General features: G+C 35.3%; 1 protein-coding gene across 8 annotated transcripts in view; it reads right to left on the bottom strand.

The window, feature by feature from the left end:
- The window catches only part of NIPBL (NIPBL cohesin loading factor), a 163,652-nt gene that overhangs the window by 27,011 nt on the left and 109,427 nt on the right, over nt 1–27,214 (bottom strand). For 7 of the 8 annotated variants that reach the window (XM_038170866.2, XM_038170865.2, XM_038170867.2 and 4 more), the window contains 14 exons: nt 16,449–16,631; nt 12,598–12,795; nt 12,345–12,416; nt 12,156–12,245; nt 11,016–11,119; nt 9,361–9,447; nt 7,966–8,197; nt 7,005–7,156; nt 6,508–6,588; nt 5,361–5,461; nt 4,365–4,503; nt 4,079–4,161; nt 2,740–2,872; nt 504–647 (listed from right to left, as the gene is read on the bottom strand). In XM_038170866.2, the coding sequence (XP_038026794.1) occupies nt 504–647; nt 2,740–2,872; nt 4,079–4,161; nt 4,365–4,503; nt 5,361–5,461; nt 6,508–6,588; nt 7,005–7,156; nt 7,966–8,197; nt 9,361–9,447; nt 11,016–11,119; nt 12,156–12,245; nt 12,345–12,416; nt 12,598–12,795; nt 16,449–16,631 (1,799 nt within the window). The remainder of the gene's footprint in view (nt 1–503; nt 648–2,739; nt 2,873–4,078; nt 4,162–4,364; nt 4,504–5,360; nt 5,462–6,507; nt 6,589–7,004; nt 7,157–7,965; nt 8,198–9,360; nt 9,448–11,015; nt 11,120–12,155; nt 12,246–12,344; nt 12,417–12,597; nt 12,796–16,448; nt 16,632–27,214) is intronic. The other variant, XM_038170869.2, reaches the window with a different exon arrangement.

The raw sequence follows: 27,214 nt of genomic DNA, 5'->3' as shown, positions 1-27,214 counted from the left end.
TCTCTAAAACCTGTATAAGTGCCATAAGCCCAATTACCACTTTGTGACAGCAAATACTTACATATATATATATATATATATTTATTGCCTCTGAAGACAGAATTCAACTGTTGTTGTCACTCCATTATTTCCTCTATATTGTTACAGTAAAACTGGTTTTACCACTGTAATTAACCACTTAATATAACCATGATGAGATAAGAAATGTGATACTTATAATTACTTATATACTTTTTAAGTTTAATACTATATAATATAAGTTATAATACTATATACTATATAATACTTATATACTTTATAAGGATACTTATATACTTATATACTTTACTTATATACTTCAGATTTCTGGAAAACGATGAAAACTGATTCTTCACATGTTTTTTTGTTGAAGATACTTTTTGTTTGCTTTTTGCTTTTTTAAATAAATCTTTATAATTTTCAAACATTTGAATGGACACATCTCAATCCAACTGAAACCAGCTGGCATGGGATCTCTCACACACCTGTTTGAGGATTCTGGCTATAGATCCTTGATCCATTTTGCTAGTGACTGCATCTTTCCTCAGTCTTGCAGCTACAGTTCCAAGATAATCAAGCGATGCAACTCTTAAAGCCATTTCTGTTGATTTGTTACTGAACTGGTGAACCTAAGAAAAGCAGAATATATACTTTTTAATTTTTTTTATTTTTATAGATGAGATTCCTATCACAAGATACTGGGTGACCTTATTAAAAATTCTACTGAACTTCCATATTCAGTAAAATTGTCATTTACTTTTGCACCAGATACAATCCTTGTTTTGTATTAGTTTGTTTCTTTTCTTCTCTCTCTCTACATGTATGACTGTTAGAGTTTTTTTAAATACACACTTTCATAAAATAAACCAGACTTCTAACATAGCTTAGATCTTAACCATCAAAATACATCTTCCTCATTATTCACACAAGTGTAATGAAAGCTACATTTTACTAGGAACATAACCATAACATATTCAAAAGGAAAAGAAACAAAACAAAACAAACAACAAGAACAACAAAAACCCAGATCAAATTAGCTGTTAGCACAGCTAACAGAAACAACCAATGGATGCAGCTATTTGTGCAGCAGTCTTTGGCCCTGCTTTGGGAAACTTCAGAAATCTTCAGAACTTTCTGGGTTCAAGGTCCAGGAGCACTGGGAAACTCCTGGCAACTCTGAGTAACTTGAGGTTGCCTGCTGTTAGGCAAGGACAAAGGTAAGGGAGACCAGTAGGGCGTGGGCCTGCAGAATGTCTAGATACTCCTAATGAGCTCTAGGGGTTTCTAACAAGCATGATTGGACAACCCCTAACCTAAGATGTCAGGAGTTTCTGTTGCAGCCACCCCCCACTAAGGGAAGGGGTCAAGTATCCCTTTAACTGCTGCTCGTTGTGGAGAGGCCTTCATAAGGGCCTAATCCAAAAGGCACATGTCCCAGAGTATAGCTAACAGAAGCATCCAACAGATACAGCAGTTTGCATAGCAGCTCATGCAGAAGGGTGCACTGTAGGCATCAAAGAAGGAGGCCCATGGCTGATCTCAGGTCCTTGCTACATTCTCTTGTATGGAGATGGATCCCCACCCAACTGTGCTGGGACACCCAGCTGGAAAACAGCTTAGCAGAAAAGACACCAAACTGAACATAAGTCAGCAATGTGCCCTTGCCAGTAAGAAGGCTAGTGGTATTCTTGGCTGCATTAGGCAAAGTATTGCCAGCAGATCAAGAGAGGTGATCCTTCCCCTCTACTCAGCGCTGGTGAAACTGCGAGTTGAGTACTGTGTCCACATCTGCCCCATGCAGTACAAGAGAGACATGGACCTACCGGAAAGAGTCTGACAAAGGGCTATTAAAATGATCAAGGGACTGCAGCACCTCTCCTATGAGGGGTGGCTGAGAGCTGGGACTGTTACGCCGTGAGAAGAGGATGCTAACGGGGGAATCTCATCAATGTCTACAAATACCTGAAGGGAAGGTGCAAAGAAGATGGAGCCAGTGGTGCCTACTGACAAGACAAGAGGTGATGGGCATAATGTGGAACACAAGAGGTTCTAAACGAGTATCAGGAAGCACTTCTTCACTGTATGGGTGGAAAAGCACTAGGACTGGCTGCCCAGAGAGGCTGTAAAGTCTTCCTTTGGGCATCCTGCTCTACAGGGTGTCCTTGCTTGAGAAGGGGGATTGGACCAAATGACCTCCAGAGGTCCCTTCCAACCTTAACCATTCTGTGATTCTATGAAATTACTGTGTTAATTACACTGTAATTAATACTGAAGAACAACTCTCTAAAAACATGTTAGCAAAAACGTTCACATTTTGTAAAATTTCATGTTCCATAAACAAATGATATTGGTACAGGAACTACCTACCTATCTGTTTTCAGATTCTCTGCTAAAGGAACAGCCCAGAGAGGATATTTAACATGAATGGTTATGGCTATAGTCTGAATTTACTCTAAATGAGTATCTGGTATAGAATGGCATTTTTTAAATGTGGAAAATGTCACAGAATAGTAGTAGTGGACTTCTGTGAGAAGCAATTTACATATGGCTTTTTCCAAGTTGTTTATCAATGATCTTACCTAAACTTTATTATTTACAGTAAGTGATACACATAAGAAAATCCTTAGATGCTGCATGTCTGCTCCAACTACCTAAAAACATTCATGTAATAGATGGGATGAAATAAACAAGTCTTTGTAGTTAAAAACAAGAATCCCTTACCAAGAGCCTTCCTAATAAGCTAAGTAGCAACTCTGCAGCTGGCCATTCTGGTTTATTGACTGTGGAAAGAAGATCTTGAATGAAGTTCTCAAACAGTGGCCTATAATCTTCTTCCCCTTGTTTACTGCCACACCTGTTCAAAAGAATGCATTACATTAGTAAATCTTAGAGACATTTACGCATTTCTTCTGATGTAAACAAAAACAGTCTTATGGTTAATCAGAATAAAAAAAGTTTTAAGTGATTCTAAAAGAAAAATAATTTTATCCAGTAAAGGATAAATAGTTCTAACATTTTTAACTCTAAGTTGCACTGCATGCTAATCCATGATCTTTTTTTCCTAAGCTTTTTCGTTTATTATTTTGAGTTAAAGCATGCATGAAAAGGATGGATGAGGTAGGTAAAATTCTGAACCTCAGGCTGGAGTGGTGTATTTAGGAGGTATTGATTCTAGACTCTTTAAGCCTGGTCTGTCTTATTTCAGGGTGATAAGACTTCTCAGTATTATGTACTTCAAGATTAAAATCAGAATGTAAAATTCAAAAGATAACATACCTGATATATTTCAGTTACATGTGACAGTCTTAACTTCTTTAATGATATCAGAAGTATGTAGAGAGATGGCTAGATCTTTAAACAGCCTCTCAGCTTAACAGTGGAAATTAACACAGTAAAAACCTCAGGACTTTTTCTAGAAAATGCTTACTTAGATTATTCAGGTGTGTGTGTATATACATATATATATACACACATATATATATACATATATACACACATATATATATACATATATATATGTATATATATACATATATATATACACGTATGTATATATATATGTATATATATACATATATATATGTATATATATGTGTGTATATATATATGTATATATATACACACACACACACACATACATACATATATTCTTTTTCTTACTTATGAGCTATTGACATTCCTAACTTCCACTATATGAAAGTGATTCTAGGTTTTCTCTATCGTAATCATTCTGATGACTGAATGAATCTCATTTCACCACTCAAGTATTTATTCATCCTTCTCTTTCATTCTTCAGATGATAACAGACACCTGATAAAAGTATCTTATATAAGCCACCAGATAGTACTTACATGTATAAAGAATTCTCCACACAATTTCTATGCCATAATTTTTTTTGTCCAGAAAAGTAACTCTCTTAGGGATCTATGAAGTACATTGCTATAAGTAACTTCACTAGTGGGTATTTAGCATTGTTAAGTAATAAGGTTTGTCCTGAGGAGTGACAGACTTTATTCAGAGTTGGCTTCATCAATACACTAAAAAACATAACTGTACTTACTTCTTAAGGAAAATAGAAAGGAAGTTTTGTGCTGTTCTCATGGCTGTTTCATAGGAGTTAGTAATAAGCACATCTTGATCCACCTAAAAATAAGAAGACTAACACTTGAGCATACATAGAAATATTGTTTCTAGATCAGTATGTCTCATTCAACGAATAATTACAGTGGACAACATTACACCGTCTGATTTCTAGACCACTGTTATAAAACATTATACCCACAAACACAGTCATTCCTGAAAAAAAAAAATAAGAAAGTAGGATTTCTTAAAATTATCTTCCTTACTTTTTTGTTCGATTCCTCCTCAGAATTAGTATCTTTTTCTGCAGATGGTAAGTGTACAACACATTGAATAAGCTGCAGAACTAGTGCCGTTACCATCTGAATATACATGGGCTCTCCATCAGTGTCACTGCTATTTAACCTGTTAATATGAAAAGGACAGCATTAACACTAAAATAAAACAAAACTATTATTTTGAGCCCTACACAATTTTAAGATTTATAATGCTTTTACTACAGCTAGAAATCTATATTCTAGACATTTAACTAGTCATTTGCTTCTCCCTCATGAAGTGAAGGATTGGATGTAACAAAAACAAGAAGTATTATTCTCAGGTAGGACAGAAGAACTGAAACAGCCCACAGAAGACTACCAGAATATCTGTGAAGCTCAGGCACTGAAAATCTACAGAAATATTTAATAAGTTAAACACAAGCTCAAGGAAGTAGGCCCATGTGAACCTGATGAAGTTCAAAAAGTCCAAGTGCAAGGTGCTGCACCTGAGCTGGGGCAATCCCAGACATGAGCACAGACTGGGAGAAGAACCCACTGAGAGCATCCCTGCAGAGAAGGACTTGGGGGCTCTGGTGGACAAAAAGCTCAACATGAGCCAACCGTGTTTGCCTGCAGCCCAGCAGGCCAACTGTGTCCTGGTCTGCAGCAACAGAGGGGTGGGCAGCAGGTGGAGGGAGGGGATTGTGCCCCTCTGCTCTGCCCTTGTGAGGCCCCACCTGGAGTGCTGCATCCTGGTCTGTTTTTATTTTTGATTTTTGAAACAAAGATCCTTTTGAATGCACACTAACATTACGCTTTCAAACATCACTCCTTAGTGAGAAGACTAACTGGATATTTCAATTATTTTTGTAACCAAGCATAAGAAGCAGTGACTATTACAAGATATATTTGTCAGGGAACTCTGCTCTTGCTGTAGAGAAAATTCTACACATACAAAGCTGTGGCTGCTTCCATCTACAAGTTAGTGATCTATGCAAAAATTACCTGAAGTTTCTCAAACTCCTCTTGCTAGTTGGTAGTCTTGCAAGGGAAGTGAAAATTTCTTCTAGTATTAGCTGTCTGTGTTTTTCATACCTGGAGAACACCTATTTAACAGTTACAGAATTGTTAAAATTTTATTAATTGTTACATTACAATATTGCTTGCTAAAGCTATAAAAATTAGATGTAGTAACATATACTTCACTTGACTTTTAATGCATACCTTGTTTTTAATGCATTATTTTATTTCTTCAAAGCAAGTATTTCCTTATAAAATACATGAAAACTTTTTCAAATAAAAATTTTAAAAGTATTCTAACAACACAGATGTCCAATAGCTCTTAAAAATACTGTATATCTTAAACACTTCTGTCAATGGTTGAAATATACTGTGTAAGTCAAATAGTATAATACTGAGCTTTCAGACCCCAGTATACAGCAAAGCTCTATGGTATAGAGCATTAAGCATAAATTAACATGAACACATACACAGTTACAGAATATATCTGGCAATCCAGTTTTACTTCACACCTTTGTCTTTAATATTTGCATGACGTGAAATATTATTTAAGTTTATGGTTAGGACTGTAGGATTTGCTTCTCCTTTTGCTCATGTCTTTTTATAAGTTCAGGAGCATATGATCCTTAAAAAGATGAACACTTTCCACTTAAATGACCACATACATGTTACACTATATTTTTCCTGAAATAGTATTTTATTTGCCCCATGAATTTTTCATATACCCACCACTTCCAAGGAAAATAACTTAATCTGTTACAAAAGTATTCTGCTAGTTCTCTAGCTTATTCTATTGCATAAATTCATATCTTAGCATAGGAAATGAGGAAAATCACATTGCTAAGATTTTTTAAACAAGAGAGGACAGGTGAGAGAGAGGGGTTTGTGTTTAAACTTTAGACCACATAACAATCATTAATTAAGTTCCTTGCTTAAGTTGCTCCTCTGCAAATAGGAGCAGCTCAGATAGATTTAATACTATTCCTAGCTTGAAATACCAAACTGTAAAAACATGAAAAAATAAAATTTATTTAAAGCTCTAATTCTCTACAAGCAAAAAATACAGACTATGTTTATGTCGTAGTAACTAGGACACACAGGAACATGAAATTGCATATTAAAAAGTACTTACTGCAGTCACTAATTTGATGGCACATAACTGTAGCTCACTGACATTTTCTACAAAGAAAGGTGTTATTCCCATAGATGATACCTATCAATGCAAAGAAATGATTCTAAGTATACTTGACTGGCAAACTGATATTCATGCTATGTTACAAGCAGGCTATTCATTCATCAGGTAAGGTATTCAACAACAGATACTAATTCACATTATTTGCAAATTGAGTACAATCATGCTAAACTATTCTTAGGTGTACAATAAAAGCCTTTAAAGATTGAAGAAGAGAACAGGAAGATAACATACTACACAGAGACTTGTTAGCCTATGTAAATATGTACAAAAATATGTACTTTTCACATTTCACATTATATAATTCACATTCATAAATTTCACATTTTATGTCATTGACACTTTACAGTCTCTCTGGGAAAATAAAAGAAACAAAAATAAAACCAAAACAAACATAAACCCACAACGTTCTCAGACATTCTTCAGCCAAAATTTACCTGAAGAATAGTTGTATCAGTAAGAAGCTGTATCTCTAACAACTCTGACAAACTGCTGACAATGTCACAAACTTTGTTATACAACATCACTATGACTCTTTGCTTGTGGGTGGAACACTTGGCACGCTTTGCTTTTGAGCTTAAAACACCACCTAAAAAATCAAAAATATTTTCATTAATTTTTTCAGTGTTTCAGTTCTATTAAATAGAAAGATAATTGTTTTCTCAAAGTATGTCCCCCAAACAACTCTACAATTACAACTGTGTGAATCCAATTGTTTACAGATGCAAAAGTATTTATTTCTAGCTGGAAGGCAAGAATTTCATATGACATTATTTTTTTCAGATTTAATTTCAGAATTAATTCAAAACAGTAATTGTTCTGAATTCTGGATTCGGGATTTTTAAAACAGTTCTTGATGTTGGACACCCACATCTGAAGATAAGTATATGACAACAAAATGCTAAAGGCAAAAAAAATTTCTCTGAAATAAATCTTTATATAAGCAGGGATTATGACTATGAAATGTCTTTTTGATGCATATAGTAACTACAGACAGCAGAAAAGCTTGAGACAAACTTCTTTATACCCTGGTCCAAACGGTTATACTGATACTATAGCTATTACAGTAAAACTAAACATTAAAATGACCAAGTTATTCTGAGGATGCAATTAATTCATTGTCACTTTACTCTGTATTTAATTATCCTCAATATAACATACAGCATTAATTCAGATGCCATATGTGATATGAAAGAGCTATCAGTATAAAAAAAATAAAAATTAAATTAAAAAAGTAAAAAAAAATAAAAATTCAGGGAAGTCATATCACTTGCATCCTCATGCAATATATATATGTATATATAAAGCATATGTATGTATATATAAAGCATATGTATATATAAAGCAAAACATAAATCTAATGTGAAAAGATATTTTAAAATTATTTAGTATACTAACCACCATGAGGATCCACTCTATATACAGGGTCATACTGAGGATAGAGAGTGTTCTGCAAATGAAATTTTGTGTATTGAATAACTCTTTCTATTACATCCTCAATATATACAGCTTTAGGCATATTTGGTGACGTCATAATATTAATAGCAGTAAGACAAGCATCCGCAGATTTTGTCACTCTTTCCATAATAAGATCTCTCCATAATCTCTCCTCATCTTCAGTGTCATTGTTCTGCAAGAGGCAAGAAAAGCAGGACAGAGTAAATGAAAAGTCAAATATTTATCCTTACCAAGTACAATATACCAACGACATTTTAATATACTTAAAAACAAGCACATTAATTTATGATACAAGGATAGATTGTTTTATAAATCAACTGGTTGTTTTACTGGCAACAAGTTTGCAGTACTTCTCCCTAAGTTATAAGTCTTCAATATCCCACTGGATTGGTCTGGTAAAACACACAGAAGCTTTCCGTATATCATAGGCAAGAACTATTAAAGAAGATTGCTACATTCTCTACTTAAGACTGATGTACTTAAAGCAAAAACTGAACTCATTCATTTAGTATTGTCCTTAGTGGTCTACACGTATCATTTGCTGTTTTTACCAGCCTAGTTTTTGCCACTAGAGGGAACTCTCACACAACAAGATTATTAAAAGTCACATGAAATTCATGAGAATAAAACTTACCACAGACCAACTCAACTATTTAATATCAGTGGGTTTAAAAACCTGTCTTATCAAATATATCCATTTAGTTTTAACACTGGGTAAAGAAGGTTCAATCATGTTGCAACAGGGCAGAAAAAAAAAGTACTTCCTATTCACTTATTTTTCATATTACTGAAAACATTCATTTTCAAATTCATATTCTTCTTTTCCAATATATGTAATCTCTCTCAATTTCTGCAGATTAGTTTTTTTCTGTAAAAATTAATAACACTATTCTTGTTAGCATATTGTTTTGTCAGATCTTAATACTTAGGGAAGGAATATGCTCTACAAGAAAGCCATCCGTTCTACCACTGTGGAAGGGAAGTTTTATAGAGAAGTAGCAAAGAAATTTCCACTGGTGTAAGTAATACCAGTTGCCACAAATATTTCAGATTGAAACTATTATAAATTTGAAATTAAGTCAAAAGATAACTCAACTACTCCCAACATTCTGGTTTGTTAGCAGTCCTATAGTATAGCATTTACTACAAAAAGAATATAATCAATTGAATTTTACCTCAAATCTTAAAATTTGACAATATGTTAATCACATACATGTAAAACCAGAAATTCCTTTCAGGCACACACAAAGCATTTGAAACTATCACTGAATGGGACTCAAATGAAGAAAATCCTATGCTGAACAGTGGTGTGAAATGATGTAATTTGAAACTCACATGGTTAAGTAATGTAGAAAGCTTTGATCCATCTTGAATATTCTTCTCCAAAATATTCAGGACCTTCACTGTTTTATCTGTTGAGAGCTACAACAAGAAAACAAACACATCAAGCAGCTGTAAAGGCTTCCAAATTGCTGAAAAACGTGCATAGATGAACATGGAGAGAACATTTTACATAATTCTAGTATTAACCTTAAATTTTAAGGTATTTTTGACGTAAGGATCTGATCTTAACTTGTCAGTTTCTGACAAAGCATGACTGATAATACTAATAATACAATTAAACTAGTGAAATATGTTCTAAGATTGCAGACAAACTGCTTTTTAAACCAACAAAATTTGTAGGAATAGACCGAAAACAGCGTATCTGCCAATAATGTTGTATAGTTATACATTCTTGACTCTGGAAACTGGAATTTACCAAATCCACTTACTAATCATATTCTGTTTGACCATATAGAGATTTATTAGGAGAAAATCCAAATCTTATGGAAAAGCAGAAATAAACTTCTCTGAGTGCTAACACAGGGAAAACATACTCAGTAATTTTCTTAACTTTGAAAAACTACCATGATGAAAAAAGTAATTCAAAATCACTTTCTGACGGTTCTACAGAATTACAATTGAATAATCTGCAGAATACGCCGAACTCCAGAAGAACACATCCAGATAACACAGGTGCTCATCCTTACAATCAACTGAATTCTGATTTTACATATACAGGTATGGACTTGTGTATAAAAAAAAAATTGAACTAAGATTAAGGGGAGAACTATCAAGAGGGCAAAACACTCAGGTTGAAAACATCCTCCTACAGATGAAGGTAGGCAGGACTGAAGGAAAAGTCAGGTGGAAACTACAAATCTTGGGTTAAAGAAAATCCTTAAGAGTGACTTCTTTAATAAGTGGCTTCACAGACACTTCATAAATAAGTGGTCAAGAGCAGGCAGGGTAAGAAGGTAGCATAAGACTGCCCAAAGCCAAGAGTTCTACAAAGATAAATAAGGAAACCAAGAAAATTATTTCTAGAGGTATAATACCAACAGTTTGCACCAACAAACTAAGTTGTCTTGAACTGAAGTCAGGAAAAGTAGAGCAAAGAAACCACAATATGCAGTTTACAGAAAATGACTTTAGCACCTATCTTTTAAGTTCGAAAAGCCTTTCTAGAGAGAAAGAGGAAATAAGCAATTCAGGAATGTGTCAGTTGGCCACCATATATTTACAATGATCTGATAGCTTATATCAGAAAGGGTAGATTTTTTGATTTTGAAGGTAGGTTCTGTTTTACTATAGTTGCTCAACACTATCTGTAAGGAGCAAAGACTATGGGTTAATGTGCTTTTGTGAAAATAGGTTATTTTAGATTTTACTGCTCAGGCACACGTGCTATATATTGGTACACAGTGCTCTCAGTTACCACTGACACAGAAGGACTATTCAGCAAAAATACCTCAGTGTCAGAGACAGTAACAGTTGTGATGTGGTAACTTTTTAAGTACCTGAGATCAGTTCAAGCATAAGCATACCTGTTCATGGTATGTCTCATTCACAACTGAAGAGGGTGAAATATTATTACAGGGGAACATTTCTATTTTGCAAATTTAATGAAATTAAATGTTCAATAAGAGGTAAAGACTATGAAGATGTACCTTGTCCATAATGCCCATTGCCTTGATTTTTGCAGATTCACTACCCAGCTCACTAAGCTGATGTTTTCCCAGTAGCAATTCCTGTGGAATCTCATCATCATCACCTTAAAAAAAAAATCATCATAACTATTTCTAATAACATGTCGAAGAATACAGTATTTACAGCCAATATGAAAAAGCAAATGCAAGAAAACTTGCTAAAAAAAATTTCCAAACAGCTAGCATCTAATAGTTCCATCTAACAAAGACAGATGACGATCATTTTTGGTTGTGACAAAACAACTACTTGTTCAATATAACTGATTACATGTTCTGAAATACTGTTTAACAGCCTAACATTGTGCATCCATTTCTGAAATCATCAACTATAACTATTTTTAATATAGCAAAACCCATTTATTGCACCTCTTGCAGTACCACCCTCATTTCAGCATAATAATTCACAAATGATTGTAGTTTGAATCTGGGACAGAACAGTAATTGAAAAATGCATATGATACTAAACATACACACAAAAACATGACGTTACAAAACCTAGAAAGAGACAATGACTTCACTTTTAAAACCAAGCATATAGGCAAGATTGCTTTGAAACTGTACTGATTTGTTTACTATGCTCCCCTCCTTGTTCTAATCCTGTGATAAAGATTGTAGGGAAAAGACTATTTAAGTTCTCCGTTATCCATTTCAGTTGAAAGTAATTTTGGTTAGCCTGAACTACTTTGACACTGAAGCTAAGCTTGCTGATTTTCAAGTGAAAGGACTAAGGACTACACAGAGATTCAGTAACTCAGCTGTAAGCATGTAAGACACTCTGATGCTTGTGTTGAATAATCAAGCTCCATTAGGTCAAAGGCCACAGCAGGTGAACTCCAGTAGATTATTATTTGTCTCATTATGATTTATGACCCTGTTGGATTCTGCAAGGTGGAGGAAGCAAGATCCTCTGCCTCAAGCAGCAAGTGAAATTGGAAAGGTAAAGTCCACTCTAGGTGGAAGCCATATAAACAAAGCATACCCTAACGTATCACACACAATTAAATCAGTCAGAAGGAAGTCTGAAAATACTGAAATGCAAATTTTTTGGCTTTTGTTGCGTTTCTATTTGGGGAAGCAGTTTGAAAATTTCAGACATATTACCAAGAGCTGTAAAATCCATGTCTTCCAGATTTTCCAAAATATTCTCTATTGAAGCAGTGAACCTTTTGAAAGTTGAAGAATCCATCATTTCTGGTGAAAAAAAAAAAAAGAAAAAAGAAGTGTATGTATAATTGTTTCATATACAACACAGAAAATACAAACTGAAGAAAACAAGTCTTCTAAAATTACCTTCAGGTGTTAGTTTAGGCTCATAAGCTTTCCTCTTCTTTTGTTTTTCTTTTTTCTTCATTTTTCTTGCCACTAGTTAAAAGAATAAAGAGTAAAACAAATACTTTCTCAAAATGATATAAAGGGTTGTTTACATTTCTTATGCTTATATTAAATACTGCATGTAAAGATGTTTATTTCAAAAAGTTCAACTTATCCTTTAAAAATGCACTAGTATTATGTTAAGAAAATCAGATTTATTTTTTTCATTTACCCTCACTGAGGCTAGGAGGAGGAGAATAATCATCCATATCAGAGTCATCAGGACTGCGATTACGGTATCGACCACTACCAGAAGTCCTCCTTCCTTCGTGATAATGACCACTTCTTCTGTGGTCACCAGAACTTCTTCTGTCATGTTCTTCATACTCCCAAGCTTCATCTCTATCCTTTTTATGTCTTTTTCGAGAAGCTAGAAATGAAATGCATTTTCATTCTAAGTATAAAAATTCATTTTTTTTATAGTTCAAAATTATGTATTTACAAGTAAAATGACTATATATAGCTGTACCATAAAACAAGTGAAACACTCTAAAACCATTACATAAATTCTATTATGGCATTAATTTAACAATTCATTTTTAATTACATTAAAATCATGCCTGAAATCAAAGACACTAGCAAATATTTAAGAGATAACTTTAAAGCACGTTTGTCTTTTTAAACAAAGGAGAGTGAAACAAATCAAAATAATTTTCATCCTTTCATATGAGAGCACTGACATAACTTCTTCAGTTACATAATTGTGAGTATTACTAGGTCCAATTCAGTGCTCACTTTGCCCATCTAACAAAACAAATTTCAACAGGACTTAAAAATCTAGCTGCTTTTTTTTTTTTTGTCAATTCTGTTTTGCCAAGACAGCCAAAAGCTTGTCCTGTAATATTTATGGCAGTTAGTTCAGTTAAAGGAGAAAGCTGGAGTCACAATTCTGTGCTAAGTGAGTATATACCTCTAAAGGTTTTTATAACCAGTTTTCAGTCAAGACCAATAAACACAGCAGAACTGACTTTGAAGAAATCGGGATACAAGTTCTCTACAGAAACCAAGATTTGTTGGAAATAAGATATTGTGGGAAGAAGAACAGAGAGTACTCTGTTATTTTCAAAGACAGTCTTGTACATCTTTAAGGGAGAAGGTGCTAAAACATAATACAAAAAGGACATGGAGGAAGATGTAGTTTCATCCATGAAACTCTCCAATATTTAATAAAATTGGATGATTGGGCTTACAAAAAGACATCTAATAAGGGCTGTACTGTGAAGATCAAAACGGCTCCCAAATATTCTATACTATTAGAGTTTATTATTGTTGTGAAGCAACATATAACAGCCCTCTACCAAACTCTCCTGAAGTTTAGAGAAGTATGGCTGTACATAGGGTTGCTTTTGAGCAAAATGTCTCTGAACATTTATAAAGAACTGGAAGAGAACTGATAAATCATTTCCACAATGCCAGCTAACTGAGCATCACAGTAAAGAGACTGTTATATATATCAGGGTATACCCAATAGGTAGCCCAGGCTCAGTATGAATAAAAAATGATTGAAGCCAAGGTGATAATAATGCTCATCACTGCACCCACTTTTCCCACTTCCAGAAACACACTATTAAATTTCTGGAAAGAGGTGGTCCAATACTTTAAGATAATAACTTAGCTTGGTCTTTGAGCTGTGTTGCTTCTGGATCAGACTTCCTTCTGGAGACAGAACAGTCATGTTAACGAAGTCTGAACTACTAATGGTTTCTGTTCTAAAATGGTTGAGTTAACTGCAACTGAGGAAATGAGTGGCTATCTGGGTTACCCGAACTGCATGCATTGGATAAAGAGTGTTTAATGGAAAAAAAACTTCAAACATCTTAATTGCTGCTTCTTTCCCTCGTGAGACAGTATTCCCTCATGAAACAGGTAGATGAATTCCATCTCCAGAGCTTACACATCACCAATAGCTATTTAAATCCCATCAGATGAATTCTGACCCCAGCTACATCTCCATGAGAAAAGTAACTTCCAGTATCATTTTCCAGCTGAAAACTAAATTGACCATTTTATCAGTGCTGCATGGCAAAACAGAATGTGTTACAGCTGTGTTGGTTCTGAAAGGCAAATAAGATGATCGTGCCAACAGATTCTCACAATCAGACACTGCTCTAAAAAGTTTACTTTGAAGTACGTTAAACTGACTAAAAATGTAAGCTTTAGTAACGTTAAAAATATTATTAATTGTATACATACATATCTGGATTGTAAGTATCTCATTTGCTTCTGAATTCTGCCAAACATTTATATAATAACACATTGATTACTTGCTGTAGGAGAAAAATTTCATCAATTTTTAATTTCTCATCATTTAGTTAAATGGAATGAGATAATAATAAAAAAAAATCTTCTATAACAATTACTGTGTCCATTTTTAAGTTTACATTTAGATAACCAAAATAACCTTGAAATAGATATTTGTAACAGTACAAATCTATTCAGTGTATTTGTTACAAATTTTACATTCTCTTTATCATTTTGTCTCTTTTTAAAATCCAGATCTACACTATTCTCTGAGAAATATAACAATTCATATCTATATCAGATGTCCTCACTGAATTGTTTAGAATCTGTTGGCCTGATCTCTTGGCTGTACATAATAAATCTAGAATAACTTACAGTATGTAAGTACTGTAAATGTATTTAATTTGCATTATTTCATCTTTAAGAATTTCAGCAGCCACTGTGACTAATAGCTATGCCATGTCTCTGAAAAAGTGTCTCTGAAATTTCTGACAATCTTCTCCATTCCCAACCAACTTAAATAATTTTGCTTTACTTCTTCGAATTCCCTGTCCCAGATCATTAACACTATAAACTGGTGGTATTATATGATAAAGAGAGAATATAGAATCCTGAATGAAGCAAATCATCATTGATAATTTGCCATAATTAAGTCTGATTACAAGATCTGTTACTCATGGTCAAGGCAGCATTATGCAATGTATTTTACAGGGAAAAAAAAAAAACACACAACAAACCACAAACAAACAAAGGGACATTCTATTCTGTTTCTTTGATAAAGATCAGAGATATTACTACCACAATTTCTATGTGTACATGTACATAAGCCCTGCATATCTGTTAGATGAGAACATATTAAAACATTAAAAAAGCAGGATAAACCAATCTTTCTCTTTTGGACCGTAAGACTAAGAATCAAAAGAAAATAAAAAAAAACTTTGTAAGTTCTCCTCTGGTTAGCAGTAATAGGCATTTCTGCTGTATCCCTATATAGGTAATGCACCTAAGACATTACTTAGACTCAGCTGATTCACTATGTTTTAATGGATTTTCTTTTCAGTGCTGGCTAACTGAACTTCCATATCTACAAACTAACTATACTCTTATTAAGAAGTAGAAAATCCCTTCCTAACTTAAGAGGTGTAAAACAATTTTTTGACTCTCATGAACATTACCTCATCACACAGCAAAATTCTAACTATAGATAGCTTCCTCTCTCTCTTTGAGATCACTTAATTCAAGACTAGTATGACCAATAAATACTATTTTGAGAACCCATCAGAAGTAATCAATTTTTCCAGCAATATACCAAGGAAACAGTAAAAAAGGAAATATTTTAAGAAACTTCTGGGCAGTAATATTCTCAATATATCATGTCAGAAAAAGTTCAAGAGGGAATTCTTCAATTTTCTTATCAGTGAAACTAAGAATAATTTAAAATTTAGGTACTGACTTTTTTTTTTCCCCTGCATTGTTTTGTAGTTTTAGATGTAAGTTTTTTGAGCTGCTTTACAGGCTATCTTTAATCTGACTGTCTAAAAATGTTTTGTAGCACAATTAAAAAAAATCCAGGAAGTGTTTTCCCATTTTCATCATGGCTTACAAATTTAAATAATTATTCTCTTAAAAGCAAAAAGAAAAAAATATTTTTGGCCAGGTAGTTGTCTGGACAGCAAACTTAATTTCATATGCTTTATACTAGCCAACTTGAAAAAAGAATCTTTTGTAACAGCAAAATATTAGTCTTCTTTAGCAGTAGGAACAGAATGGTGTACTACTTACATTCAAAAGCGCCTTCACTGTCATTGTCTTCATCAGAACTGATTTCAGCATATTTTGGTTTCTCATTAACTGTGCTACGTTTGCGCTTGTTCATTTTCACACGTTCACAAAGTGGCATGGTGGATTCAATTTCTGCCAGGAGCTCAGGAGGCAACTCCTTTAACACTGACTGATCTATGCTACCTATTAATGGAGAGTAAGAAGAGTCATGTGAACCTGAAGATTAAAAAAAAAAAAAGGGACCAACACTACAGTCCTTTTTCAGGAATTGCTTACAGTATACCTACTAACAATACCACGGTTAGATATACCTGGATGTATTTGACAGGTCTTTGTAAAACTGTGTATATTCACACTGCAACTGGGAATTAACATAATAAATTGCATAAACATTACTTTCAACAAAATATTTTGTCAGGCATATAAATAAAAACAAATCCAAACCAGTGAATTACATTAGCAAAATGACACCCCTGCTCTACTACCACAACATTTAATCCTATTTTTTTCATTCTCTGCATTTAACAGGTTTTCCTGAAAGGTAAATTAAGGATTCATTGTGTCTCATTAAGTTCTGCTTATTCTCAATCATATCACTTAGTGTATATAAGACAGTAAGCAATCTTTCCTTTTCCAGTAGGCACAATCTGCGGCAGAATCTTTAGATTCTTATCCCTAAATGTATGTCAAATGATTGACATCTCAAACTGTCTTGGATTTACATCCTACTGATAAGTTTACAACTCAACCCACATTTTTCTTGATTTTGCTACAAAACAAAGTTGAAAGTTCTTTTTTTTTTTTTTTTTTTGGATAGACAAACATCAAGCTGGATCACATCAGGTATCGTTACCACTGACATAACAGACAACATTTTACCATTCTCATTACATTTTGAAACTGTTAGACACATATGCAGTCAGTATGAAGGAGATTTGCAGTCAATTTTTTTAGAAGAGACAAGGAAATCAAATTAATACAAAAACATTTATTGGTGTTTTGTTTATTTGATGTCATCATTATTTACCAAAGAGCTTTACTGCATCTGTTAACTTTCTCCAGCAAAAGAATAACTGCTACTGTCACAAGTGCTCCTCTCTCCTTCCCCAAGGTATACATGATTGTTTAGATACAAAGGAAATCACCTGCTAATTTTGCTAGATATATATGCATATTATATATACATATATATATAGAAACAAAATCTTTCAAGATATCATATTCCGGATGGTTTTTCATTTTTAATTGCATTCACTATATCAGTAACATAAATTTCTAAAATTTATTTCAATTTTTACACTAATATCCCATCTCCTAATCCAAGTTTAAAGTCTTTTTTCCCCCTTTTTAAAAACCTTCTGCTGTAATTAGAAGAGCCTTAATATTAGAAGACAGTTTTCAACAGTATTTTTAAATTAAATTTAGATTTTTTTTTATACTTCTGGTTTCAACATCTGTCTATAATCAAAAAACTGTCTGTAAGCAATGAAACTTACAATCAGAAAATTATTTTTTCTGTATTTCTCAAGTACATTCAAGCAAGTCCTCTTAGTTAAGTGGATTACAAAAAAAAAAAAAAAAGAAAAAATATTAATTATTTCAAACATTTTTGAACTGAGGTAGATAAATATCTATAAAACAAAGCTGTTAGTGAGATTTGTCCCTGATTCCCCCAGACCATGGTCACATTTATTTGCCTTAAATTGCAATCTCAGATACTCACCACCTGGCAACAGTACCTAAATTCTCAATATTGTTTGCTACGAAACATTTCACAGCATGGTTTACCATTGTGCTATGAAATGATTATTCCTTGAGGGCTAGGCATTTGAGCAAAGATAGGAAGAGAGGTATGCTAGCACAGACAGATTAGTTCCTGTGTGTGTGCTACCAGCTGACTGGATGCCAGCCAGGTCTAATCTGGAGGTTGCACAGCTGTCTGTGAGCAGTGGTGTCCCCACCCAATACTCTATCTCCCTCCCTTTGTATACCTCTGCAGCATCTGGGGAAAGGTGCAAGAAGGACATTTGCATGTACTTGTTTTAGGACAATTTCCACAGGTGCAGACCTGTGGGCCTGGCTCTGTTTTATGCACTGTGGTTAACTGCACTGAAGTCAGCAGAACTACTCACTGACAATAAAATTTACATTAAGTCTGACAAATGAAGGCATTGCTAAAAACAGCTACAAGTAAAGGAACAAAAGATGCGTTAAGATTCACACAGATGTTTTAGAGCTATACAACAACAGGAGTACTTTCTAAAAATGCTTAAGTCTTTCTGAAACTACTATTAAAAGTATATATATAAAAGCAGAGTAATTACTAAGATCACTTGGGGAGGAAATGAGAAAAGGAAACAAATCAGTAATGAATTGTATATCCATTGGTAAGTCTTCTGTGACTTAACACACCTACTTAATTTCAAAACTATGTCTGAATGTTTCACAATGCAATATTAAGGTTGTGATCATTGCTTTCAGGAACTGTTAGAACAGAATTTGTTCTTTACTTTGCTTACACTGTGCACAAAGAAAGTCTCAGTATGATGAAAGCTAGTGTTTTTTTGAGTAGGAAAATCCTTAAAAACAAAACAATAAACAAAAAGCACAGGCTACCATAACTCATAGGAACACCTATTCTTGCTTTCCTTATTGATTTTGAGAATTCTGGGAACAGTCTTTAAAAATAAGTCAACTGCCACCACATTATTTAGACATCAATGAAAGAATAAAAATGCAAGTACTGTAAATATTTGAAAAAATAACTATTTCATTTTCAGAAGTCCCAAGTTGTCTTAATTGTGTTATGTTCTCCAATGCTAAACTCAAATAATTGCTTGAACTGCACTCTTGCCAGTTACAGATATTTCAGATAAAATATATAAAGCATTTATTCAAGAAAAGAATAGCAGAAAATAAAAAAAATATTGTAAAGGTCTCAATAAGTCATCTTTAAAGATTTTGCATCTTTCACAATCTTCCCTGGAGCAAGCCTGCTGCACGTAGTTTCCTTAATCCTGAAGATTGTAAATAACCGAATCTAAAAAGAGTTTTACTCATACAGTGAGGCATGACTGCACGTGTATCAACAATCCTGATATACATGGAAAAGGACTGCTCATCACTATTTAAAGAAATTCAGGGATATTACATACAATGGGACTCCAGTCAGTAATATTTTATTTTACAATGTATGCTATGTTGAATCAAGGCCACCCAATCTTCACTAGAAACACGTTACTAAATTCATTTTAGACCTCCGTATTAAAAATGTACTTCTTATTTGTTCACAGTAGTAAAGAAATACTTAAAGAGAATCCAGTTCATCACAAGAATCCAGTCACACAGCAACAAACATTAGGCTGTAAGCCTCATGCTAATGCCTTTTCAGTTTACAAGATCATTTTCAAAAATGGTTAAAAGAATACACAACAGGAAACCATGTGAAAGCATATACAAAAACATGTGATCACTTGCAGTTTTACAATTTGTTTGGTAAGTTTGCTAAGACTTTGTACCTCATTTTCCTGTTTCCACTTCTACCACTTACATTTGCCTCTAGTTTGCATGGCTTTTAAAATAGCAAAGGAGAAAGTAACTATACTAAAATGTTAGTCCGTAAGTTAATAAGAATGCACGAGGAAACAGCAATGCCTGCAATCGCTAAACAAAATATACTTAGAATGGAATACAGGCATCAGTGTTCTTCAGACATCACTTACACATCACAACACAACAACAAAAGAAATTGCCACCATAACCAGATCTTTAATTTGTAAGGAATCTCAATGCTGGTGCACTCTACATTAGCGAATCTGAAGGACTAGTCACAAAATAGCTGTAAAAACACTTCAAGAGTTGCAAACATAAACAACTATTTCTTCTTCACTGCTTGTCTGGATCTACACAATGCTGTTCATCACTTGTATACTAGTTGCTTGCTAGTAGAGGAAGGCAATGTTGTTTTAGGTCATGCATCACGACCAAAAGGTTTCTTAGAGGATATACTCAAGAATCTTCAGTTGTTACTAAATATCCACTGACCCAGGACACTTGTTTTCTCACCAGCAATTCTTCACAAAATAAAACACAGTTAAAAAACAGCTAGAGAACTTTAGCTAAAACAGAATTAGTCTGCTATCTTCTTGCCATATTTAGTAAGCTTTTCAAAGGGTCTTGACATGTATAGTAGAAAGTGTTCTACAAACACTAAAATCTTAGTGGATATATTTTTTCCTTTCTTTACATATGGCTTAAAAAATAGAAAGGCACAGATCTGATTCAAATATTCAGCATTACTTTTTGTTCACAACTTGATATGTGGCTTCAAGTTTGTTAAATAACCTTTAACTTTAGTTAATACTTTCAGAAACCTAATCTTTAGAGGGATCTGAGCTAATTTTGCCTTTAATTTTTTCAGCCAGGTATACCTGCCTGATTCAGGTAAATGTATCCATTACCAGCATTGCCTTCAAGAGAGGAAAGGCAATATCATTATGGACATTTATTGGATCCATTCAATATGGACAGTAGCACTACATTTTGACACAACAGTCAGTGTATTCAGACTAGTTTCACCCAGCTTGATGAAAAAATTTCAGACAAGCAGGTATAGAAAAGAAGTTATGCTTCCTGATGCATTAGAAATCTTTCCAGGATCAGAAAGTCTTGTTCATGCCATTAAATCAAAACCAATGCTAATAAACTCTTTTCTTGCTTTGATTACAAAGATGACTTACCTTTACTTTCCAAAATAGGGAAAATAGATTATGTGGTTTATATTTTGGTGTTATCTCCTATGAACTAACCAGCCACAAAGATTCAAAAACATTTTAAAAAAAAAAAAGCTACTTCCATAACTGTAAGAAGCAATTAATAGCGTGGAAGCAATCAATACCAGGTTTGTTTATATAGATAAGTGGCATGCAGCTGCATCAGGGGAGGGTCAGGCTGAGGGTTAGGGAAAGGTTCTGCACCCAGAGGGTGGTTGGACACTGGGACAGGCTCCCCATGGCAGTGGGCACAGCACTGAGCTGCCAGAGTTCAGGAAGTGTTTGGACAATGCTCTCAGACATAGGGTCTGATCTTTGGGTGGTCCTATGTGGAGTCAGGAGTTGGATTCCATGATCCTTGTGGATCCCCTTCCAACTGAGGATACTCTACGATTCTGTATTCATAATATCTAAATGACCTGTTGCAGATACATCTATTATGGCAAACTAACAAGTGCTTGAAGAAAAATGGCCCCTGAAGTCCATTTCAAAACTTAGGTTTATGTTAATGAAGTCTTTTACATAAGTTAGTCTCCCATATATATTAAGTCTTTTCAATTTTTGTGTAATAATTGGTATTAAGCAAAACTTACAGTTAATACAATTTCATATTTCCAATGTCTATATGCAACTTGCATTTTAAAATACAACTTTTCCAAATATCAAGACATTGTATGCAAGAACACAGAAGAGCCTAAAAGGGAACAATGCCACTTGTTTGGGGTGGGCATATGAATCTTAGCTTTCATTTCTCAGTGTTCAGAAATTTAAATTTAGCCACTGTCCGCATTCTGGGAATTCTACACTAGTACATTGTCATACACTTTCATTTGACATTAAAAATGAAAACAGACTCCAAATATATTTTTTTTTAGGCACATGAGACATTACCTGACTATTGGACTCTTCTTTGCTGATGACTAGTATATTCAGTCTTGCTGTTATTCTACAGAGGCCAAGCTTACTTCCCTTACAGTCCCTCTCTGAGCATTTGATAGAGGATGTTCCAGTGGTTTTAATATGAACTGAGGCTTTGGATTTACCTCTTTTATTTATCATCAGCTTACTTTCTTATCATTCTCAAGTCACCCTGGGTCACTGCTGTAACTACATGGATAAAACATCCTACATTAGACACATATGCAGGAAGGAAAGCTGTTTCTTTCTGGCCTAGCTCAAACAACACTCAAACTCTTACACTGTATTGAATAAAACACACTGTTACTCCATAATAAAACTGTCTTCACTACTGCAATGGTATAGTCTCACAGCTTAATTCTATTTTGGATGAAGAGCTAAAACAAAAAAGAGGTTATTGAAGTACCTCCCCACTGTACAAAGATGTTTGGAAAACAAACACGCTTTAAAAATAGTTAAGTACTACTAGAGTATAGCACTCAGGCACTACAGTGCAAAGGGACACATCGCCTGTAAGTGATGAACAGTTTACAGGTTAAAGCTGTAAACTCAGATATCAGTGTGCAAATTTAACAATGTCCTATCCACTGCTATTCTACTTAAAATGCTTCACAATGTTCTTTATATGGTGCACTGAGTCCTTGGTAATCCAAGTAGCTCACCCACCGGCTTCACACTCCTCCTGTAATTCTGTGCCCAAGAAAGCTTTAAGAATGGAAGAGGAAACACAGGCAATAGCAGCCCCTTTCTCAAGGACGAATTTAAGGCATGGGAAAAATACATCTGCTCTTAAGACAGAAGTTCCTTCTTTTATCTTGATACTGTGTCATCAGCTGAAAAACACATAGCCAAGATGAATGCTAACCAAAAATAAGCTTAGTAGTCCATTTACTTCAGTGGCTTTCATCTTTGCTATCCCACTCTATATTAAAGTTTGTGGAAGTGTATACAGCTATATCTTTTAAGCAGGACATAGACCCTCTATCGTGCCCCTTTAACCTCACCTTTTGACTACATACATGAAGGGACAACACATGAGATCAGCACACACACAGAGGGAGAGCGGGAGACTCAGATCCCTCACTACCACTGCCCAAGGGACTTACGGGAGCCCACAAGATTCTCTGCTGTAGAGGATCTGGCAGGAGGGAGACCTAGTGCCAGGAAGAATTACAGAATCATAGAATATCCCGAGTTGGAAGGGACCCATAAGGATCATCGAGCCCAACTCCTGGCACCACACAGGTCTACCCAAAAATTCAGACCATGTGACTAAGAGCACAGTCCAGTCGCTTCTTAAACTCCAACAGGCTCGGTGCAGTGACTGCTTCCCTGGGGAGCCTGTTCCAGTGTGTGACCACCCTGTCTGTGAGGAACCTCTTCCTGATGTTGAGCCTAAACCTCCCCTGCCTCAGCTTGACCCCATTCCTGTGGGTCCTATCACCGGTGACTAAAGAGAATAGATTGGCGCCTGCCCCTCCACTCCCCCTCATGAGGAATTATGTTCTGTACCATCCCATAGAACCTGCTTGAACACATCTTTCAAACTAATTTTTCTTTATCTACCCTAATAATGACACTAAGAGAAGGTTCCCAGACTCTGGAAGATTCTGGAAAAGGAGAGGCTCAGTCTCCCTGTAAACATTTCAATCCTCAGCTCTGGCCTTCCCCTGTACTCTGCTCTGGTAAGGCCGCACCTCGAGTACCGTATTCACCTTTAAGCCCCTCACCACAGGAAGGACATCGAGGCTCTGGAACGTGTCCAGAGAAGGGCTATGAAGCTGGTGGAGGGCCTGGGGCACAGGTCCTGTGAGGGGCAGCTGAGGGACCTGGGGGTGTTTAGTCTGGAGAAGAGGAGGCTCAGGGGAGACGTTATTGCTCTCTACAACTGCCTGAAAGGAAGGTGTGGGGAGCTGGGGGTCAGCCTCTCCTCACAGATAACTAGTGATAGGACAAGAAGGAATGGCCTCAAGTTGTGCTGGGGGGGATTAGATTGGAAATTAGGAGTCATTTCCTCTCAGAAAGAGCAGTCAGGCACTGGAACGGGTTGCCCAGGGAGGTGGTGGAGTCACTGTCCCTGGAGTGTTTAAGGAAAGGTTGGACATGGTGCTTGGGGACATGGTTTAGTGGGTGACATTGGACCAGGTGATCTTGGAGGGCTTTTCCAACCGTAATGATTCTATGATTCTAAACAGGACCCATTAGGCTGGTTGGTCAGAGAAAAGCCTGGACAAAGCAACCGAGTAATTCCATCATGTATTGGAGGTCATCACTGCCCCCAGCTAAGCCTCACAGACTCAAAAAGGATTTTGTAATAGTACAAAATAACTCTTATAGAAGCAGGAAATATATTTTGATGCAGGGAAGGGATTTCCAAAGAGCATGCTGAAAGACCCAGGCAGAAAGCAGGGAATACAGCCAACACATCCCCTCCAAAAACTGCCCAGAAGCATCAGAACTCACCTTACCTTAGTGTTAATGATTACCTCAAGCTATCCAATTGCTGCAGCAGCTATATCACAAGTTATTTTGTTCCTTATTGCTATTAACTGACTTCTCATCTTTATAAATTGATAAAAGGAACCTAGAAAAGACTAGTTTTGAAAGACACTTTATGAACAATACAGCATTACTCAGAGTGACGTGGAGCAAGATCAGCAATTGAAATAAATGAAGTTCTGCACAAAGAAACTAACTTTTATGAATGAACGTTGTGAAGGAATTACTTTTCCAAAATAGAATTTCACTATAGTTGCTTCTGAACATAGGCATCGAAATTTAAGCTAACTCAATATATTGTATTAAAAAGTTAAGGTGTTTTGTACAGATGCAAAACACAGATTTTTTTCTTGTTGTTTTAATTACTGTTAATCTTTGGAAATAGAAATCTATGGTTGATGCACTTTCCTAGATGTGTATATTGATCAATTTATAAACTGAGCCATGGGGCCTCACCTAGAAAAAAAGACCTTCATTAAATAAAATAAAGTTACACCTCTGAATTTTTCTTCTCGTAAAAGCTATACTCCCATTTAAGCAATATAATACAAACAAGATCTTTGCAGAGAACAAGCAAAGCAAATGCCGTGATTTCTAGCTGATTTTTGACTATAGGTACAACAAGATCTGCTTTTATCTTGCACTAACATTTTTACCCTTTTCTGCTGAAAAAAATCCTAGGAAGCTACTCTTGTCTTTCTTCTTCAAAGCAACTTAATCACAATAAAAAACCAGGCTGCTGATGCTTTAGCTTTTAATATAAAATACTGTTGCTTAGAAGATAATAAATGTTGTTTAGTAGATAATAAAACAGGAAGTATATTTAAGAAACCTTTATTTGACGAAAACAACAATTCAGTAAGTTGAAGGAAAAAAGGTCTCATCCTTTTCATGTTCATTCTTAATGTACCCACAGATCAAAAAGAAACTGCAAATTTCAAGTTAACAGTTCAAATTTTCTTGCACAAAAGCACTTGCCTAAAATGGGTGAAAATGTTGAGTGACTGAAAAGTTCATTTACCAGAAAAAAACGTGAGGCTTTCCACTATTTGCTTTTTGTCAAATTTACCCTTTGCTTAGAAAAAAATGCAACCAAAAGATTTTGACCGCATATCCTTGCACATAAACTGAGAAATAACATCCTTATTTAGATGTTTAGATACATGAACAAGTCTGCATTGCTTACTGCACTGCATACATTGTAACATCAGATAAATTGCTGGCCCTCATTTTTCCATATTGCAATGTACTGTTGCAACAATTTTTTATAGAAAGTAACTTAAGCTTTTCCCAGAAATAAGAGGAACCTGATCAAGCAACCATGCCCATGAACCAAAGGTAGTTTCAGACTTTCAGTGAAGAAGGTTGATTGCTCGGACAAATTAGTTGACTTTTACACATGTAGTAAGAAGAATTTATTATATTTCAAAAGTGAACGAATTAAATCGTGCACTCCTAAATCTGCAGACAAACCATGGTAATTTTGATGAACAAATGTATGACCAAATTAGTAGGTTCGATGAAGTTTATTGTTACTGTTAAGAACTAGATGTGCAACACGTGATGTTCACTTTTGTTACCCAAAGACTTGAGAACTATGAGTGCGAGAATCAGAATATTTACCTTAGGGCAATTATAAGAGTAGGAAATAACCTAAGCAGCCTCTAGGCAAAATAATGTGCTGAAAATATCTCCTATCTGGTACCTACTGGTACCAGATCAACACAAGAAAGGACTCCAGTGTGCTGAATTTATCCAACATCTGCTTCTGAAAAACTAACACCAAAACCAAAGACCCCAGTGAGTATGCACAATGCCAATATGCATTCCAACATATTTTTCAGGAGAGGACAGACACAATGCCCACAAAATGATCCATTCTGATGCAAAGCATGCTAAAGAACTGAGATCTTTCTTGGCTGTTGGATTTAGCTCATTATATGTAATTTGTTTTTGGCTTTTGACTAAATGATGCCTGGAGTATTTTTCAAATTGTGATCCTGTTCACAAGAACGTAAAGAAAGAGAAAAAAGGCTTAGGGCTAACAGATTCTTGGTAAACCCAACACATCTTTAAATACTTCTAATGGCATGAGGAACAGCCAGCCACACTTCCAGTCTAGTCAAGCTGGAAAACACTGGTCACTATTATATCACAGAATCACAGAATTTCTAGGTTGGAAGAGACCTCAAGATCATCGAGTCCAACCTCTAACCTAACACTAACAGTCCCCACTAAACCATATCCCTAAGCTCTACATCTAAACGTCTTTTGAAGACTTCCAGGGATGGTGACTCCACCACCTCCCTGGGCAGCCCGTTCCAGTGCCTCACAACCCTTTCAGTAAAGAAATTCTTCCTAACATCTAACCTAAAACTCCCCTGGCGTAACTTTAGCCCATTCCCCCTCGTCCTGTCACCAGGCACATGGGAGAACAGGCCAACCCCCACCTCTCTACAGCCTCCTTTAATGTACTTATACAGAGCAATAAGGTCGCCCCTGAGCCTCCTCTTCTCCAGGCTGAACAAGCCCAGCTCCTTCAGCCGCTCCTCATAGGACTTGCTCTCCAGGCCCCTC

The sequence above is a fragment of the Anas platyrhynchos genome, chromosome Z, assembly GCF_047663525.1.
Source record: "Anas platyrhynchos isolate ZD024472 breed Pekin duck chromosome Z, IASCAAS_PekinDuck_T2T, whole genome shotgun sequence".
In the NCBI taxonomy this organism is placed as follows: Eukaryota; Metazoa; Chordata; class Aves; order Anseriformes; family Anatidae; genus Anas; species Anas platyrhynchos.
This window is presented reverse-complemented; position numbering and strand designations above follow the sequence as displayed.